This window comes from Oncorhynchus mykiss, chromosome 1 (genome assembly GCF_057628025.1).
Source record: "Oncorhynchus mykiss isolate SJ-2025 chromosome 1, ASM5762802v1, whole genome shotgun sequence".
Lineage (NCBI taxonomy): Eukaryota > Metazoa > Chordata > Actinopteri > Salmoniformes > Salmonidae > Oncorhynchus > Oncorhynchus mykiss.
Window position 1 is genome coordinate 29,803,188 of NC_143022.1, and position 19,279 is coordinate 29,822,466.

Here is a 19,279-nt window from a genome sequence, read left to right on the forward strand (position 1 = left end):
TGAGGACAAATACACTTGACTCTAAAGTATAATCTCAGCTAAAGCCCAAAACATACAAATCAACAACCTATAAATGTATTGATAAAAGTTAGTTTGTCCTAGAGAGATTTAAACAGTTATCAAAACGTCACGCCAGGGTGAGCCTACACGAAACACAGCCCTTATTTTAAGTGTTTCTAAAATTCCCTATGGGAAAAATGAATGGTGGAAAAACTATTGGAACCATTTCCCTGTTTGACTGCTAGGTTTTACGGATATTATGACTCATAATGTGGTACTCTATAGGCCGTTGTCATTAAAAAATAATGATAATAACAATAATCTAATGATAATAATATTAACAGTCATAACCATATTCATAATAGTCTTATTATTATCTTTAGAAAGCACATTTAAATTCCATTGTTATTTACCCCATTCGTATTGCATGATGTTCCGTACGTTTTTCATATTGGACATAATTGCCTGTACATTGTGTCGCATACTCAGGAGCACTTCTAGTTTCCAAATTCACAGAAGATACACCCAGAGGAACATCGCTGCTCATTTTGGCCCCTTAAAGAGGCACCAATCTGCTGAATTGCAGTATGTTTTTCATATTGGACATACATATTGCACCATATATTGTTGCCTGTATGTTGTGTCGAAGTTAAAGGAGCATCCATTCTACTCCGGAGCACTTCTAGTTTCCAAATCCACAGAGTGTACACCCGAAGGAGCGCCACTGCTCATTTTGTGCCCCTTAAAGAGTGGCCAATCAGCTTAAATCCAATAATTTTTTCAAATTGGACATACATATTACACCGTACACAATTTTCTGTACGTTGTGTCACAGTAAAAGGGGTCCATTCTACTCAGGAGCACTTCAAGTTGTCAAATCCACAAAGTTTACACCCTTACAGAGTGGTCAATCAGCTTAAATGCAGTAAATGTTTCATATTGGACATAAATATTGCACTGTACATAATCAATTGTATGTCTATAAAACCAGGGTCCAGCCTATTCACTAGAGTCCCTAGCAGACAAAACAGATGAGTTTGAACAAAACGTTTGCTTGGGGCCCCTGGATGCTATATCCCTGGACACTATGGTACAAATACAGCATTCTACAGGAAAAACTATTGATTGTGTCCATAAAACCAGGGTCCAGTCTTCACTTTTGTACTGTCTGTCACTTTAAGTCTCTGCTGAATGACTAATTCAGGACTGTATCATAATTAATTACAAAGGAATAAATTAAATATTTTAGCTTGCTCTTTGTTTTCTTCCAGTATTAAATAAAACGCCATTGCATACCAGGCTTGCACTCTTGGCTTGCCCTATTATAGAGGTGCCATAATACCAGGTGATTAGGCACAAAGCTAAATGCAAAACAATGGAAACAATGTGACCAGTAGTGTTATTAATTGACCGGCATGGCTGTAAATGACCTAAATTATCCTAATGACGATGAGCAGGCAACCACGTGACGCAAAATAACAGAGTAAACGCGATTGGTCGACAGTCTGCTGGGCGGCACGCTAATACATGATATGTTTCTCCATTCATTTCCCGCTGGGATTCTTATCTCCTCCTTTTCTAACATCTCTGCTTGTTTCTACCCGAGGTAACGCGGTTGCTAAACTAGTCGTCACGCAATGGAGTCGAGAAACCGGCCTATTTATCTCGAAAGTACGTAATGTCACGATTTGAACGCTAAACACTATATTACAGAGGACAAGTTAATTATCTAAAATCCTGGAAAATATTTGTATTGTTGAGTTTTTTTTGTTCATGTTGGGTTTTTGTGCTAACTCTCAATTTGACTCCTTGAAGGAGAGCTTTCCTTGTCGGTGTGTACCCAGAATGCATCGCGTAGTCCATTGACAGTGTACGGGCAACATACACAGTGTGCGTTATTACGATTCCCAATCTCCTGTTGCAACCTGGTCTCAACAGTATTTCGTATTGTTCTGTAAATCGGAGATGGCTAAATTCATACGATATGTTACGTTTCGTATGGTGTATATATTATTTGTGGGTATACATCACCCATTTCATATGATACACTACATGACCAAAAGTATGTGGACACCTGCTCGCCGAACATCTCATTCCAAAATCATGGGCATTAATATGGAGTTGGTCCCCCCCCTTTGCTGCTATAACAGCCTCCACTCTTCTGGGAAGGCTTTCCACTAGATAATGGAACGTTGCTGTGGGGACTTTGTGCGTCACTTTGTGCATGGGGGCATTGTCATGCTGAAACAGGAAAAGGCCTTCCCCAAACTGTTACCACAAGGTTGGAAGCACAGAATCATCTACAATTTCATTGTATGGTGTCGTCTTAAGATTTCCCTTCACTGGAACTAAGGTGCCTAACCCGACCCATGAAAAACAGCCCCAGACCATTATTCCTCTTCCATCAAACTTTACAGTTGGCCCTATGCATTCTGGCAGGTAACGTTCTCCTGGCATCTGCCAAACCCAGATTTGTCCGTCGGACTGCCAGATGGTGAAGTGTGATTCATCACTCCAGAGAATGTATTTCCACTGCTCCAGAGTCTAATGGCAGTGGGCTTTACACCACTCCAGCCGACGCTTGACATTGCGCATGGTGATCCATTCTGTGAGCTTGTGTGGCCTACCACTTCACGCCGCTGTTGCTCCTAGACGTTTCCACTTCACAATAACAGCACATACAGGCCTCACAAGCTCACAATGGATCACCATGCGCAATGCCAAGCGTCAGCTGGAGTGGTGTAAAGCTCACTCCAGCTAGGCTCCTTATTCCATAAAAAAATCTGCCGTTTCTAGCTATAATAGTCATTTACAACATTAACAGTGTCTACACTATATTTCTGATCAATTTTATTATTTTAATGGACAAAAAATTTGCTTTTCTTTCAAAAACAAGGACATTTCTAAGTGACCCCAAACTTTTGAACGGTAGTGTATCTGGGATCTAACCCAGATCTGTAGTTTATGCCTATAGCACTGCGATGCAGTGCGTTGTGCCACATTGAAAGTCACTGAGCTCTTCAGTAAGGCCATTCTACTGTCAATGTTTCTCTATGGCGATTGCCTAGCTGTGAGGTCGATTTTATACACCTGTCGGCAACGGGTGTGGCTGAAATTGCCAAATCCACTAATTTTAAGGTGTGTCCACATTACGTTTGCATATGCTGTATGTTACGAATTACAATTTGTATTAGCTGTAACGAATTTGCTAAACGTATGATGTTACGAATTCTAGCTAGGTGGCTAACATTAGCTAGCTTGCTAACATTAGCTAGGCTAGGGGTTACGATTATGTTTAGTAGTTGGCTAAAAGGGTTAAGGTTAGGGTTAGCTAACATGTTAAGTAGTTGCAAAGTAGCTAATTATCTAAAATGCTGAAGTTGTCCATGATGAGATTCAAACTCGCAATTTTCGGGTTGCTAGACGTTGACGTTATACACCTGACCAGCCACCCTACTTTTCTTTTTGTCTTATGTATCCATACCAAACATAACATACTGTATCATACTTTTAAATTTCCCGGATTTACTTTTGTATACTACGTCTAGTCTATGAGACCAGGCTGCCTCCAAAGTATATCTGAAACAAGCCGAGGAGGTCGTACTTACAAAGAAGTTTACAGGGGAAAAAGGTGGTCCCACAAAAAAAACAGTTTTATGAAGCAAACTACCGAGCACTTCAATCTGCTGTTTTGCCACCGCCTTTACCCGCGAAATAAAGCCATAAACTTGTTTCAATTTACTCCGAATGTTATCAGAGACAGCATACTGCTCAATCGTCTATGTTTATTATCAACTGGATTCAACTTTGAAAAATCCGAACCAAAAAAATGGAGAGAACAGCTGAGTCCTGTTGTGGAGTCTTGCTGTCGTGTGTAGCTAGCTAGCTAACTTGGATATAGCTACGGTGAGATTTTGTTGTTTTGATGCTTCAGAGTCCAGAACAATATGAAATGTACTAATACATGGGTTTTGTTAACCAACAGTTTATGATAAAGGATAAATGTCCCTTTTTAAAACAATCGATCAAGATAAAGTGGCATGGCTGTCAACTTTCTCACGACCTTTTATCTCGCAAATTGTTTAGATTCCTACCACAAACAAATGAATTAAAACAAAACTTTCAGGCCTATAGTTTTAGGTTATGCTACAGAGGAATAGGCAACTATCGTCGGCATTTAGGTTTGCTACATTCATCATGGCCGACAAAGTAACCTTGTTGGCTACACCGCCCCAAATTATACAATGCTGCCACAAACTGCAACAATGTAAAATTTTCTCAAATTGGGTTGGATTATAGATTTGATACATGGCGGCTGTTGCCAATGGCACTATTTTCCTGGTTTGCAAGGCCAGTATATGATGTAGCCAGGCCATAGAGAAAGCTAGAAGACTCTGGTGCCCAGAAGCTGTAGGAACCTTAAAATGCCACAAATTACTTTTTAATTTCAATGACAGTTATATGTATGAATCTGCTTTTTATATTAAACACATGTATTTACAGGGTTATGTATTAGTTTCTAGGGAACAACGTGCTTCAGAAGTAGCTAAAATTCATATAGGCTGTTTCTCAATCATTTTTAAAAATCAGATTTTCTGGTACTCCTAAATTGTATGTTGTGCTTTTTAACGTTGGGAGCACCCGTGCTACATATGAAAAATGTCCATTTAGAGCCCTGCTCGTGAGCAAACCATCCATAACTGCAGATGGCAGTAAATCGCCAACCTTGGCTTTATACCTGTTCAAAGAACACACTACAGGTGTCAGTATGCACCCTTTCAGTTTATTTGTCAACTCATTGAAGTAGTAGAAGAAGAACATGTACTACTTTAAAATCGAGATGTCCTCAATGGCGCTGCCGTGCTCTTACAGATGCTATAGTGGGACAGATCCAATAATTTGACGTCTGAGACAAACCTAAAGCATAAATGTAAATTAAGCTGGGGGGGCCAGTTGGTGGGATGCCTGAACCGTTATTTAGCCGTATGTCAATACATGTATGCAGACTTTCTTATCGACATTCTTGGTATGCCCGGTTTTTATTTAGAATCTTTACCAGAAAAGAGTTGATTCTACTAACATAATTCTTCTTTTTTTTTTTTTTTACCCTGTTTTCTCCCCAATTTCGTGGTATCCAATTGTTTAGTAGCTACTATCTTGTCTCATCGCTACAACTCCCCGTACAGGCTCGGGAGAGACAAAGGTTGAAAGTCATGCGTCCTCCGATACACAACCCAACCAAGCCGCAATGCTTCTTAACACAGCGCGCATCCAACCTGGAAGCCAGCCGCACCAATGTGTCGGAGGAAACACCGTGCACCTGGCAACCCTGGTTAGCGCGCACTGCGCCCGGCCTGCCACAGGAGTCGCTGGTGCGCGATGAGACAAGGATATCCCTACCGGCCAACCCCTCCCTAACCCGGACAACGCTAGGCCAATTGTGCGCCGCCCCACGGACCTCCCGGTCGCGGCCGGTTATGACAGAGCCTGGGCGCGAACCCAGAGTCTCTGGTGGTACAGCGCCCTTAACCACTGCGCCACCCGGGAGGCCCTAACATAATTCTTGATTTAATTTTTCATGCCACACCACTTCTCAGTTTAGGTAGGAAATGTGATGCATTTCCACAGCACACAAAATTGGCCTATGTGCTAGGCCTATATGCTACTAGGCTATATTTGGTCAAATCAGTCATCTTTTAGGGTGTTGAACTTGGTATTGAACAATTATTTATTTAAAATGTATCATAAAAAATATATTTTACTCTGTATTCTTTCTTTCAGAATTGCCCCATTTTCATCAGTCCACTTCTGTGTGGAGAAGCTATTTTCTGAGTGGCCTGCCACACTGATTGCCATTGATAAAGTTGGTTCAGTGGGCCACTGCAGAATTTTGTCAAGAGCATTGGCTGTCTGCTGTGTCTTGATGCTCTTCAGTGCCTGGTTGTTACATGGGCGATGAGGATGTCCTGCTGGTCAGGATTGTGATGTGATGGGGTGCAGGACGAGCAAGGTCCTCCCTGAGCCACCTGGAGATGTCCAGCTAGACTTGGTCAAAAAGGTGGAGCCTCCTAAGACCGACATCTACAAACATTTCATCCGAGACGACGGCAGTGGGAGTAAAATGGGAGGGGAGAAAACAGGCTCTCTCTCTCCACAAGCCCAGGCAGCTTTCCCAGCTACCCAGGCATCCCCGGGTACAGGCCAACCAGAGGCCTCAGACCCACGCAGAAACAAGGTAGCCAAGTACAGAGCCAAGTTTGACCCACGGGTCACAGCCAAATATGACATTAAGGCCCTGATAGGTCGCGGTAGCTTCAGTCGGGTGGTGCGAGTGGAGCACAAGAGCACGCGTCAGCCCTACGCTATCAAGATGATCGAGACGCGTTATAGAGAGGGACGTGAGGTATGCGAGTCAGAGCTGTGTGTCCTGCGTCGTGTACGCCACACTAACATCATCCAGCTGATGGAGGTGTTTGAGACAGCTGAGAGAGTGTACATGGTGATGGAGCTGGCTACAGGAGGAGAGCTTTTTGACCGTATCATCGCCCGTGGCTCTTTCACAGAGCGTGATGCTACACGTGTCCTACAGATGGTACTGGACGGGGTCAAGTATCTACATACACTTGGCATCACCCACCGTGACCTCAAGCCTGAGAACCTGCTCTACTATCACCCTGGGGCGGACTCAAAAATTATGATCACTGACTTTGGGCTGGCCAGCACTCGTAAAAAGGGGGATGAGTGCTTGATGAAGACCACTTGTGGGACACCAGAGTACATTGCCCCAGAGATCCTGGTACGGAAGCCATACACTAATGCTGTAGACATGTGGGCTCTGGGTGTCATTTCCTACATTCTGCTGAGTGGAACCATGCCCTTTGAGGATGACAACCGCATGCGACTCTACCGCCAGATCCTCAAAGGGAAGTACAGCTTCTCTGGGGAGGTAAGCATCTATGACCTCACACACTCTCTTCATCCATTTAGTTTCTGATTCTTACTAATTTGCTGTCCTCTCTGGTTCTCAATAGTTCTACAACCCCTATCGAGCACTCCTCCCTTGATGTGTTGAGTGCACACTATCTCTCAAAAACCCCTCCTTTTCAGCGGTTACATTTGCTTACGGTTGGCTCCATGTGAACTATAATTCTGATGCTGTGTTTTAACGTTTAGAAACGTCAATAGTCATTCCTTTCAAACTGGTTTTCGAAACATATGTTGATATTCGGTTATTTGTTGGTTTGTAATTATTTGAATTCCATTTTTTTCTGTGGGATCAATGCACAGTTTATTTAGAGATAAATCAGATCAAGACGGAACTGTGCGGAATATGGCTGAGCGAGGACATGGATAATATACAGTTGGCTGGGTTTTCCGTGCATCAGCAAGACAGAACAGCTACCTCCGGTAAGACGAGGGGTGGTGGTCTGTGTCTATTTGTCAACAACAGCTCTCTAATATTAAGGAAGTCTCCACACTATTTACCAAGAGTTTTCATCTATATTTTTTGTAGCTGTCTATTTACCGCCACAAACTGATGCAGGCACTAAGACCGCACTCAACAATGCTGTATAAGGACACAAACAAACAAGATAATGCTCACCCAGAAACAGTGCTCCTAGTGGCCGGGGACTTTAACGCAGGGAAACTTAAATCCGTTTTACATCATTTCTACCACAGGAGAAAAAAAACTCCATACCATCTTTACTCCACACATAGAGATGTGTACAAAGCTCTCCCTTACCCTCCATTTGGCAGATCTGCATAATTCTATGCTCCTGATTCCTGCTTACAAGCAAAAACTGAAACAGAAAGTACCAGTGACTCGCTCTATACAGAAGTGGTCTGATGACGTGGAAGCTAAGCTACAGGACTGTTTTGCTAGCACAGACTGGAATATGTTCTGGGATTTATCCGATGGTATTGATGAGTAACACCACATCAGCCTCCGATTTCATCTATAAGTGCATTAAAGACGTCGTCCCCACAGTGACTGTACGTACATATCCTAACCAGAAGCCATGGATTACAGACAACATCCTCACTAAGTTAAAGGCTAGAGCTGCCGCTTTCAAGGAGCGGGACATTAAGACATGGGACATTAAGACATCCCGCTATGCCCTCTGACGAACCATCAAACAGGCAAAGCGTCAACACAGGACTAAGATTTAATCGTACTACACCGGTTCTGATGCTCGTCGAATGTGGCAGGGCTTGCAAACTATTACGGATTACAAAGGGAAACCCAGCCGCGAGCTGCCCAGTGACATGAGCTTACCAGACGAGCTAAATGCCTTCTATGCTCGCTTCGAGGCAAGCATCACTGAACCATGCATGAGAGCACCAGCTGTTCCAGATGAGTGTGTGATCCTGCTCTCTGTAGCCGATGTGAGTTAGACATTTTAAACAGGTCAACATTCACAAGACTGCAGGGCCAGATGCATACTCCGAGCATGCACACATACCACCCAACAGATCCACAGATGACGGAATCTTTATTGCACTCCACACTGCCCTTTCCCACCTGGACAAAAGGAACACCTATGTGAGAATGCTGTTTGTTGACTACAGCTCAGCGTTCAACACCATAGTGCCCTCAAAGCTCCTCACTAAGCTAAGGACCCTGGGACTAAACACCTCCCTCTGCAACTGGATCCTGGACTTCCTGACAAGCCGCCCCCAGGTGGTAAGGGTAGCCAACAACATCTGCCACACTGCCACACCTCAACACGGGGGCCCCTTTGGGGTGCGTCCTCTCCTGTAATCCCCATTCACTCACAACTGCGTGGCCACGCACAACTCCCAACACCATGAAGTTTGCTGATATCACAGCGGTGGTTGTCCTGATCACTGACAACAATGAGACAGCCTACAGGGAGGATGTCTTAAACCTAGCAGTGTGGTGCCAGGACAACAACCTCTCCCTCAACATGAGCCAGACAAAAGAGCTGATCATGGACTACAGGAAAAAGGGGGCCAAGCACGCCCCCATTCACATCAACGGGCTGTACTGGAGCGGGTCGAGGGCTTCAAGTTCTTTGGCGTCCAAATCACTAACACACCAAGACAATTGTAAAGAGGCCTCAACAATGCCTTTCCCCCCTCAGGAGACTGAAAAGATTTAGCATGGATCCTCAGATCCTCAAAGTTCTAAAGCTGCATCACCGCTTGGTATGGCAACTGCTCGGCATCTGATCGCAAGGCGCTACAGAGGGTAGTACGTATGGCACACTACATCACTGGGGCCAAGCTTACTTTCATCCATGACCTCTATACCAGGTGGTGTTAGAGGAAGGCCCATAAAATTGTCAGACTCCAACCACCCTAGTCATAGATTGTTCTCTCTGCTACAGCATGGCAAGCCTTGTTATTTTATTGTTACTTTTTTCTTACCTTAATTTATTTTTCAAATTTAGCAAAGATTTTCCTCCACATGGAGCCTCTGACTGAGTCCTTTGCTGCTATAACAGCCTCCACTCTTCTGGGAAGGCTTTCCACTAGATGCCACGAGCATTAGTGAGGTCGGGCACTCATGTTTTGGCCGATTAGGCCTGGCTCACAGTCAGCGTTCCAAGTCATCCCAAAGGTGTTCGATGGGGTCCAGGACAGTCCAGTTTTTCCACACTGATCTCGACAAACCATTTCTGTATGGACCTCGCTTTGTGCCCGGTGGCATTGTCATGCTGAAACAGGGAATAAATCCTTTAGACTGTCATTGTATGCTGTAGTGTGCAGATGTTCCTTCACTGGAACTAACAGGCCTAGCCCGAACCATGAAAAACAGCCCCAGACTATTATTCCTCCTCCACCAAACTTTACAGTTGGCACTATGCATTCGGGCAGGTAGTGTGTGAAGGGGTGTCCACAAACATACACGTATGTATATATGTAGATCATTTAGTGGCTGAAATACGCGGTTAAATACATTTAAAATAATAATCCTAATCTTTTACATCTCTCAAATACTGGACAGAAACTTCAGAACAAACTTCCTTTGTAAAACATTTTCTTTTTTACTATCTGTTGTTTTATGTAGTGGACCTGTTTTTCAATGCGTTTCTATGGGCTAATAGCAGTAATGCCAAATTCAATTATTTATTTGTTATTACCTTAAGGGGTCTTACAATTCCAAATCAAATAATTTGGTATGACCATCTTAAAACAATTCCATATGATATAGTATTTCTCGCTGATATGAAAGGTACATTCCTTTTGTTTCCAAAACCGAATCGATTGCGATGCGTTAAAACGTTCTGAACGAGCGTCTGGGATCTTAACAATACTCGCCGACCACTGTTGTTCAATTCATACTGGATGCATTGCATACAGTTGCTAATGTGTTAGCCTGGGTTTCATTTGAATCGAAAACATGTCTATGTGTTTCTGGACTGTGCACAATTATTTCAAAACAAACCCCCAACGTTTCTTTGTGATGTTACAGTAGGCTGGAGTTCCTGGCAGCAACTGCAGTATGCTCAATGTGTGTGCGCATAAGGGCCTCCTTCTTTGAATCAGACAAGTTCAGCTTTTCTCAGTGGGGGTAACATACATGGGTGTAGCTATGCTTCATTTTATAAAGGCCAAACTTTAATACACATAAGTGCATTTGTCCCAGTACTATTGGTCCCCTAAAATGGTACAAAAAGTGCTGTAATTTCTAAACGGTTCACCCGATATGGATGAAAATACTCTCAAATTAAAGCGGAGTCTGCAATTTAACCTCACTTTAACCTAATTCTATAATTTTAAATCTAAAGTGCTGGAGTACAGAGCCAAAACCAACAAAACATGTGTCACAGTCCCAATACCTTTGAAGCTCACTGTATAACTATGTTGTATGATTTATGAATGGCAAGGATAAATGAGATCGACTTTTCATTCAGTTCGACACCTTTTATAAACAAGTCAAGCTTGCTGTTCGTCAGTCAAAGCACAGGAAATAATCTATGCGCCACCACTCCGTGGCTGCATATGAAACATGGCAAGGTCCAATGGTAGCCTTTTTTTCTCGCTGGCCCACTACTGGCTCAGACATGGTGTAGTTCTTAAATGCAATGGGGTCATGCAGTGCCGATAGGTTGGCACGCTTTCTCTATATATTTGGTTATTAGGATATGTATTAAAAAGTATGGATGGGCGCGGTTATTAAAAAATCTGAACGGACATTGGTATTCATTTTTTAGAAGAAATACAAAATATAGGACTATTTTAACAATGAAAAGGCTTTGTCTAAAATGTAAAACAATTATGTGACATTGCTACATAGCCTACAACAATAGACCATTACATTCCACCTTTTTATAAAACAACAGTTTTATGACAGTTATGAGTAGCCTACACACGTTTTGCAGGGTATGGCTTGTTATTGTCGGTCAGTCATTGCAGCACTACAGTCAGATGCTACATGTGTAGCAGTTAAGTGGGAGATCTATAATCAATGCAAAATGGAATTACAATTCTGGAATTAAATTGGCTAAATGAGAATGTGTAGTCTTCAATTATCAACCAACGGTTAGGCTGTTTAATGTGAATGGAGTTGTTGTAGACAAGGATGGGGAGTGCAGCAAAATAGCCTCAATTAGCTAGCCTAGCCTAATCTAAGATCTAAAGAGGAATCAACTGGCACGGGTTACTAATATAGCTAGGATTATACCTTTGGCTGCTGGACAATAAAATAACGTGGATTTGAAAACCAATATAACATGAGAAAAATGCTGTTTTCAATGACATATTAAAAGTGTTTATAAAATCATTCCCTCAACATTTATATGGTTGTATTTTGGCTAGGCTACTTTGAAACAAGTTAAGACGTGCTTCATGGTTAACTAGTTTCAAAATGCTGACCACCTCCGCTCAGATTCAAGGTGTGCGGAACAGGCATGGTCCTTCGCTCTCCACTCTTGTGACCATTTGAGCTGAACGAACTGTGCATCGAGGATGTCGACAGAATCAAGCCTTTAGATGTTAATATTTATTATATTTTGTTATATGTGTCAAAAATAACTGCCGTTTAGCCTATATTTATATAATTAAAAGTCTCATTAAAGTTTGGCTACATTGTCTGGCGCCTCCCTCATGTCAGCATAAGTTTGGACATAAGTAGGTAAAATGCGCACATACAGTGCCTTGCGAAAGTATTCGGCCCCCTTGAACTTTGCGACCTTTTGCCACATTTCAGGCTTCAAACATAAATATATAAAACTGTATTTTTTTGTAAAGAATCAACAACAAGTGGGACACAATCATGAAGTGGAACGACATTTATTGGATATTTCAAACTTTTTTAACAGATCAAAAACTGAAAAATTGGGCGTGCAAAATTATTCAGCCCCCTTAAGTTAATACTTTGTAGCCACCTTTTGCTGCGATTACAGCTGTAAGTCGCTTGGGGTATGTCTCTATCAGTTTTGCACATCGAGAGACTGACATTTTTTCCCATTCCTCCTTGCAAAACAGCTCGAGCTCAGTGAGGTTGGATGGAGAGCATTTGTGAACAGCAGTTTTCAGTTCTTTCCACAGATTCTTGATTGGATTCAGTTCTGGACTTTGACTTGGCCATTCTAACACCTGGATTTGTTTATTTTTGAACCATTCCATTGTAGATTTTGCTTTATGTTTTGGATCATTGTCTTGTTGGAAGACAAATCTCCGTCCCAGTCTCAGGTCTTTTGCAGACTCCATCAGGTTTTCTTCCAGAATGGTCCTGTATTTGGCTCCATCCATCTTCCCATCAATTTTAACCATCTTCCCTGTCCCTGCTGAAGAAAAGCAGGCCCAAACCATGATGCTGCCACCACCATGTTTGACAGTGGGGATGGTGTGTTCAGCTGTGTTGCTTTTACGCCAAACATAACGTTTTGCATTGTTGCCAAAAAGTTCAATTTTGGTTTCATCTGACCAGAGCACCTTCTTCCACATGTTTGGTGTGTCTCCCAGGTGGCTTGTGGCAAACTTTAAACAACACTTTTTATGGATATCTTTAAGAAATGGCTTTCTTCTTGCCACTCTTCCATAAAGGCCAGATTTGTGCAATATACGACTGATTGTTGTCCTATGGACAGAGTCTCCCACCTCAGCTGTAGATCTCTGCAGTTCATCCAGAGTGATCATGGGCCTCTTGGCTGCATCTCTGATCAGTCTTCTCCTTGTATGAGCTGAAAGTTTAGAGGGACGGCCAGGTCTTGGTAGATTTGCAGTGGTCTGATACTCCTTCCATTTCAATATTATCGCTTGCACAGTGCTCCTTGGGATGTTAAAGCTTGGGAAATCTTCTTGTATCCAAATCCGGCTTTAAACTTCTTCACAACAGTATCTCGGACCTGCCTGGTGTGTTCCTTGTTCTTCATGATGCTCTCTGCGCTTTTGACGGACCTCTGTGACTATCACAGTGCAGGTGCATTTATACGGAGACTTGATTACACACAGGTGGATTGTATTTATCATCATTAGTCATTTAGGTCAACATTGGATCATTCAGAGATCCTCACTGAACTTCTGGAGAGAGTTTGCTACACAGAAAGTAAAGGGGCTGAATAATTTAGCACGCCCAATTTTTCAGTTTTTGATTTGTTAAAAAAGTTTGAAATATCCAATAAATGTCGTTCCACTTCATGATTGTGTCCCACTTGTTGTTGATTCTTTACAAAAAAATACAGTTTTATATATTTATGTTTGAAGCCTGAAATGTGGCAAAAGGTCGCAAAGTTCAAGGGGGCCGAATACTTTCGCAAGGCACTGTAGGCTTTTTATTTATTTAATTTTAATAGTTAAAATAACAAATTCTTATTTACAATGATGGCCTACCCCGGCCAAACCAGGACGGCACTGAGCCAATTGTGCACTGCCCTATGGGACTCCCAATCACAGCCGGATGTGATACAGCCTGGATTCGAACCAGGGACTGTAGTGATGCCTTTTGCACTGAGATTCTGTGCCTTAGACCGCTGCGCCACTCAGGAACATTTTGTGACTTAAAAAAAAATACAAAATGTACTTGTCCATTTTGACATCTTATATCTATCTATATTCTTCTTGTCCAACAATGTATTTTACTTGTCCCGGACAAGCGTTATTGTCGAGCCCTGTTATGGGACATGGAAATTTATGCTCTATCCCACCGTGTAAAGAAATTTGACTGCTCATACACTCAGATACAGAGGTACTGAGAGGTGGGACAGACAGCAGACTTCCCTGTCATTGCTCACTTTGTTACTGATAGGCACCTGTCCTCCTATCAATAGAACACTAGAAGATGCATATTGTTCATTCTAGCGGGGGAAGGCTCCACATAATTTTTTCTGACTACCGAATTGAAAAGTAGCATAGTTAATTTAAGTAGAAAAACTGGCGAGTCAGCTGTAAAGCCAACAGCTTGCACTAGTGGAAAACACTGCGTACAGTATAGCAATGTTCAACCGCAGCTGCTTTACATTCTGTTGCCCTCCTGTATGTATTGTTCGTTATAGTTATGTCCCAAAATTCAGCAGGTATCCACAAGTGTGCTAGAGAAATGGACTCTGCCACTTGATTACTTTCACTGAAAATGGATTTGACCCCCCCACTAGTGCATCAAATAAAGCCTTAATTCAAACCACAACAAATGTTGCAGTTCCTCAACATTTAAAGCTCTTTTTCCGTCTATTCCTCCCTGCTCAGCCATGGCCCAGTGTGTCCAACCTGGCGAAGGACTTCATTGACCGTGTGCTGACAGTGGACCCCAGCGAGAGGTTGACTGCAGGCCAGGCTCTGAAGCACCCCTGGGTCGTCAGCATGGCTGCTTCATCCTCCATGAAGAACCTGCAGCGCTCTATCTCCCAGAACCTCCTGAAGAGGGCCTCGTCACGCTGCCACAGCACCAAGTCTGCCCAGTCCACACGCTCCAGCCGCTCCACCAAGTCCAACAAGGCTCGCCGTGCTCGGGAGAAAGAGCTGCGTGAGCTCAACCGCCGCTACCAACAACAATAAAATGGCTGAGTAATAGTTACATGGGCTGTAATTTTGACAAACTCGTAATGTTGCAGGTCTCATTGAGACCACAAGCAGGGACTTATCAGCAGCGGCCTAGAACAGCACTTCAGCTCAGCAATAACTTCAACATCCATCCTAGGCCATTGTGCCACTGAGGCAGTAAACAAAACATCCTCAGATTTCACTATTTTTCCTAGATTCCTATTTCCTCAAGTTTCTTTCCTGTCCTTGTGTGTCTCCTCATATTTATTTATTGTTGTCATGATTATATTGTTTCCGTAGAAATGGTCACTTGAAGCTGTCCATCTAAACGGATCTGTTGAACAGAATTCAAGGTAATGAAGGTTTAGGAAGGGATGTTGAAATGCTTTTCCAACACTGATTCCTGATTATTTGCTGTGAATTTATTATGTTACAAGAACAGTGAGTTACTTGGTTTGGTGGAGATCTATATCTGATTATATCTTGATTTGGACAAAAAATACATGATACTTTGTGTTAAAACACAAGTATGTCAATGAAGGCCAAAATAAACATTGATTTATTTAATTTTGGTTTAGAAGTCGTATATCCAATCTTATTGTATCCCGACCAGTTGCTTTCATGGATTGCAAATTAAGTCTCTTCCTTGCCAGGATTCAGTTTTTACAACCTGTCCATTCATGATTTTTTCCCCAATTCGTTCTGGGATTCTTTTTTAACTGTGAGCTTGAAAGGCTGAGGGAGGTTGACTGGAAACTAAATAAGGACGGATGATCCAGCGCTTTTGCATCTGTCGTCGTGAGGATTGATTAGGCTGAAACCTAGTCCTGTCTCTGCACTCTCCTGCTCCTGCTGTCTGAGATGGACAGCATTGTTGTAATGAAGTATACACGTCAAGTGATGTGTAATTTAACAAACTGATGGAGAATGGATCAAATAAATGTCTAACTGATGGAGAATAGTCCAATGGTTGAAAGCTCAGTATTCATTTAATTTGTTGTATCAAATATTTCTTTCCAATTTGTTCTGAGTAATGCAGACATCTCATGTTTGTACTGTATTTTTTATTTTTTCAAAATATTTTTATTGAACAAACCGTGTAGTTTGACAACAACTAAATTTGTGCTGTGGTGGATGCTTTGCCAGTCGTAAAGCCCACAGACGGCTGTTGGGAGGAGAGACCAATTCAAATCTGACCTTTCTGCACTATTGTCAAGTCTTAATCAAGAAAAATGACCATAAAATGATAGGATTGAAAATAAATCTTATAACTATTGCTTTAGTCTTTTAAATGGAACTCTTCAATGTTTCAGAGATTTTATTATTTTGGGTGTACCTTGTTATAGCCTGTGAATGCACATATTTAAGTGGTGGTTCAAGGGACTGATCTCATTTAACCCACAGTACCATTTTGAGGGGTCATCCAATAGTGTTTTGAAGGGATTAAACAAAATACTTATACCTCTGTTTTTTGTTGACAGGCTTAATTGTAGGTTTTGTATATTAATTACACATGCTCTTGTTAGTTAGCTCCTTTTGTAGTAATCTTTTTGTACTCCCCAACCAAGACACCCATAGTAAGTGATCCGTTTGATTTTGTCATATAGACTATGTATTTTTGAGCAATTTCCTGGTGAGAAGCGCTGGTATTTTAAAGTGAATTTTTCAAAGATACTGGAAATCCAACAGAGCCGTATCAGCTTACCTCAATCTCTCATTTGGTAATTCTATAATGTTACATTATTTTCCATCTTCACTCAATCGGTCCTACTGCTGTTATTGTTTTTTTAAAATTGTTGCACAGTAATGTGCAGTGGTGTCTTCCCCCCACATACTTGGCCAACTGCACCCTCCCCCTCCCCCCTTTTGTTCTCTGAACAGCCTCAAGTTGTCATGGCATGGACTCTAAAAGGTGTTGAAAGCATTCCACAGGGATGCTGGCCCATGGTGACTCCAATGCTTCCCACAGTTGTGTCAAGTTGGGTGGATGTACTTTGGGTGGTGGACCATTCTTGATACACAAGGGAAACTGTTGAGCATGAAAAACCCGGCAGCGTTGCAGTTCTTGACACAAACCGGTGCGCCTGGCACCTACTACCATACCCTGTTCAAAGGCACTTAAATCTCTTGTTATGCCTATTCACCCTCTGAATGGCACACATACACAATCCATGTCTCAAGGCTTCAAAATCCTTCATTAACCTGTCTCCTCCTCTTCATCTACACCAATTTAAGTGGATTTAGCAAGCGTCATCAATAACGGATCAAAGCATTCATTCACCTGGTCAGTCTGTAATGGAAAGAGCAGGTGTTATTAATGTTTTGTACACTCAGTGTATGTGAAATGCAGCATACATTGGTACCATGCATTTTCAACCCCACAGAACGAATAATGCCATGGTTTCAGTCACTTGTTGATGGATTGTTTTTTTAAATTTTTAACAAAGGTTTGGTTTTAATGCAAACATGGAATTCAAAATTATTTTTACATCCTGAAAAAAATATGTCTAGGCCTGAAGAGAATAGATTACATTTTTTTAAATGGAGCAAATTGTAAAGTGTGTAATGTGTGCCAAGTCAATGATTAACCAAATAGTATTTGCAAGAGATCTTGCGGAATGTAAACATATTTTCCCAAAGTGTTTCCTTTCACCTGTTCTATCTGTATGACACATGCTGTTGTCTTTTTCGGAAGTAGCCAATTCAACACTGTTTCCCGAATGCAATTGTTTTTTATGTATTTTTTTTAATGTTGTTCATTTGTGTTTAAATGAGTGATAACACAATGATTCTTGTACATTCACTTTTTTTTTAATGGTGAACTGGTTCAGTGAGTCATGTTTTATTTGAATATGCCAAATAAACAAACTCGAACCTGACAACTTTTTTTGTACTAATTTAAAATAAAGTTTCAGCTCTAATTATCATTCTTAGTGATACATCCTTTCAAAAAGTACCAGCCATATGTTCATACCAATTTGAAAGGAAAGATCCCTTCTTTCCACTGTGTATCATATGCTTTGTCATGTTTCCCAGTGTTTTGATGGATTTGGCATCATTATGGTCTTTCCCCTATGTGAGCCCTATGCATTTTTTGTTTGGAAGTCCTAGTAAAATACACTACATGACCAAAAGTATGTGGACACCAACATCTCATTCCAGAATCATGGGCATTAATATGGAATTGGTCCCCCCTTTTCTGCTATCACAGCCTCCACTCTTCTGGGAAGGTTTTCCACTAGATGTTGGAACATTGCTGCGGAGGCTTGCTTCCATTCAGCCCGAGCGTTAGTGAGGTTGGGCACTGATGTTGGGCGATTAGACCTGGTTCGCGGTCGGCGTTCCAATTCATCCCAAAAGTGTTTGATGGGGTTGAGGTCAGGGCTCTGTGCAGGCCAGTTCAATTCTTCCACACTGATCTCGACAAACCATTTCTGTATAGACTTTGCTTTGTGCCCGGGGGCATTGTTATGCTGAAACAGGAAAGGGCCTTCCCCAAACTACTGTTGCCACAAAGTTGGAAGCACAGAATCGTCTAGAATGTCATTGTATGCTGTAGCGTTAAGATTTCCCTTCACTGGAACTAAGGGGCCTAGCCCAAACCATAAAAAACAGCCCCAGACCATTATTCCTCCTCCACCAAACTTTAAAGTTGCCACGATGCATTCGGGCTGGTAGCTTTCTCCTGGCATCCGCCAAACCCAGATTCGTCCGTCGGACTGCCAGATGGTGAAGCGTGATTCATCACTACAGAAAACACATTTCCACTGCTCCAGAGTTCAATGGCGGCAAGCTTTACACCACTCAAGCCGCCGCTAGGCATTGCGCATGGTGAACTTAGGCTTGTGTGCGGCTACTCTGCCATGGAAACCCATTTCATGAAGCTCCCGACGAACAGTTCTTGTGCTGATGTTGCTTCCAGATGCAGTTTGGAACTTGGTAGTGAGTGTTGCAACTGAGGACAGACGATCTTCAATAACAGAACTTACAGTTCAGCTCTATCAGGTCAGAAATTTGACGAACTGACTTGTTTGAAAGGTAGCATCCTATGACTGTGCCACATTGAAAGTCACTGAGCTCTTCGGTACGGGCCATTCTACTGCAAGTGTTTGTCTATGAAGGTTGCATGGCTGTGTGCTCGATTCTATAGACCTGTCAGCAACGGGTGTGGCTGAAGTTGCCGAATCCACTCATTTGAAGGGGTGTCCACATACTTTTGTATACACAGTATAGTGTAAATGCCACCAAAATGACAAAAGGGTTTTGCTGCAATGTATGATTAAGTGTTTTCCTTATGTGTGGGTCTTGTTACATGCTTAATTCAATTAAC

General features: G+C 42.1%; 1 protein-coding gene across 2 annotated transcripts; it reads left to right on the forward strand.

Annotated features, from left to right (window-relative positions):
• Nucleotides 1-1,472: 1,472 nt before the first annotated feature.
• On the forward strand, nt 1,473-17,867 carry LOC110520502 (serine/threonine-protein kinase H1 homolog). 2 transcript variants are annotated; one of them, XM_036975125.2, is made up of 3 exons: nt 1,473-1,671; nt 5,782-6,946; nt 14,656-17,867. In XM_036975125.2, the coding sequence occupies exons 2-3, from the start codon at nt 5,990-5,992 to the stop codon at nt 14,962-14,964; spliced, it is 1,266 nt and encodes a 421-aa protein (XP_036831020.1). In that variant the 5' UTR covers nt 1,473-1,671; nt 5,782-5,989; the 3' UTR covers nt 14,965-17,867. The 2 variants fall into 2 exon arrangements, with proteins under 2 accessions (XP_036831020.1, XP_021453551.2); XM_021597876.3 differs by lacking the exon at nt 1,473-1,671 and adding an exon at nt 3,571-3,906.
• The last annotated feature ends 1,412 nt before the right edge of the window (nt 17,868-19,279 follow it).

What these genes read in the sequence shown, in the direction of transcription:
- LOC110520502 (XM_036975125.2), top strand. Translation starts at nt 5,990, where the DNA reads ATGGGGTGCAGGACGAGCAAGGTCCTCCCTGAGCCACCTGGAGATGTC. An exon ending in AGTACAGCTTCTCTGGGGAG is followed by an intron (nt 6,947 to 14,655) that starts GTAAGCATCTAT and finishes CTCCCTGCTCAG; the next exon opens with CCATGGCCCAGTGTGTCCAA.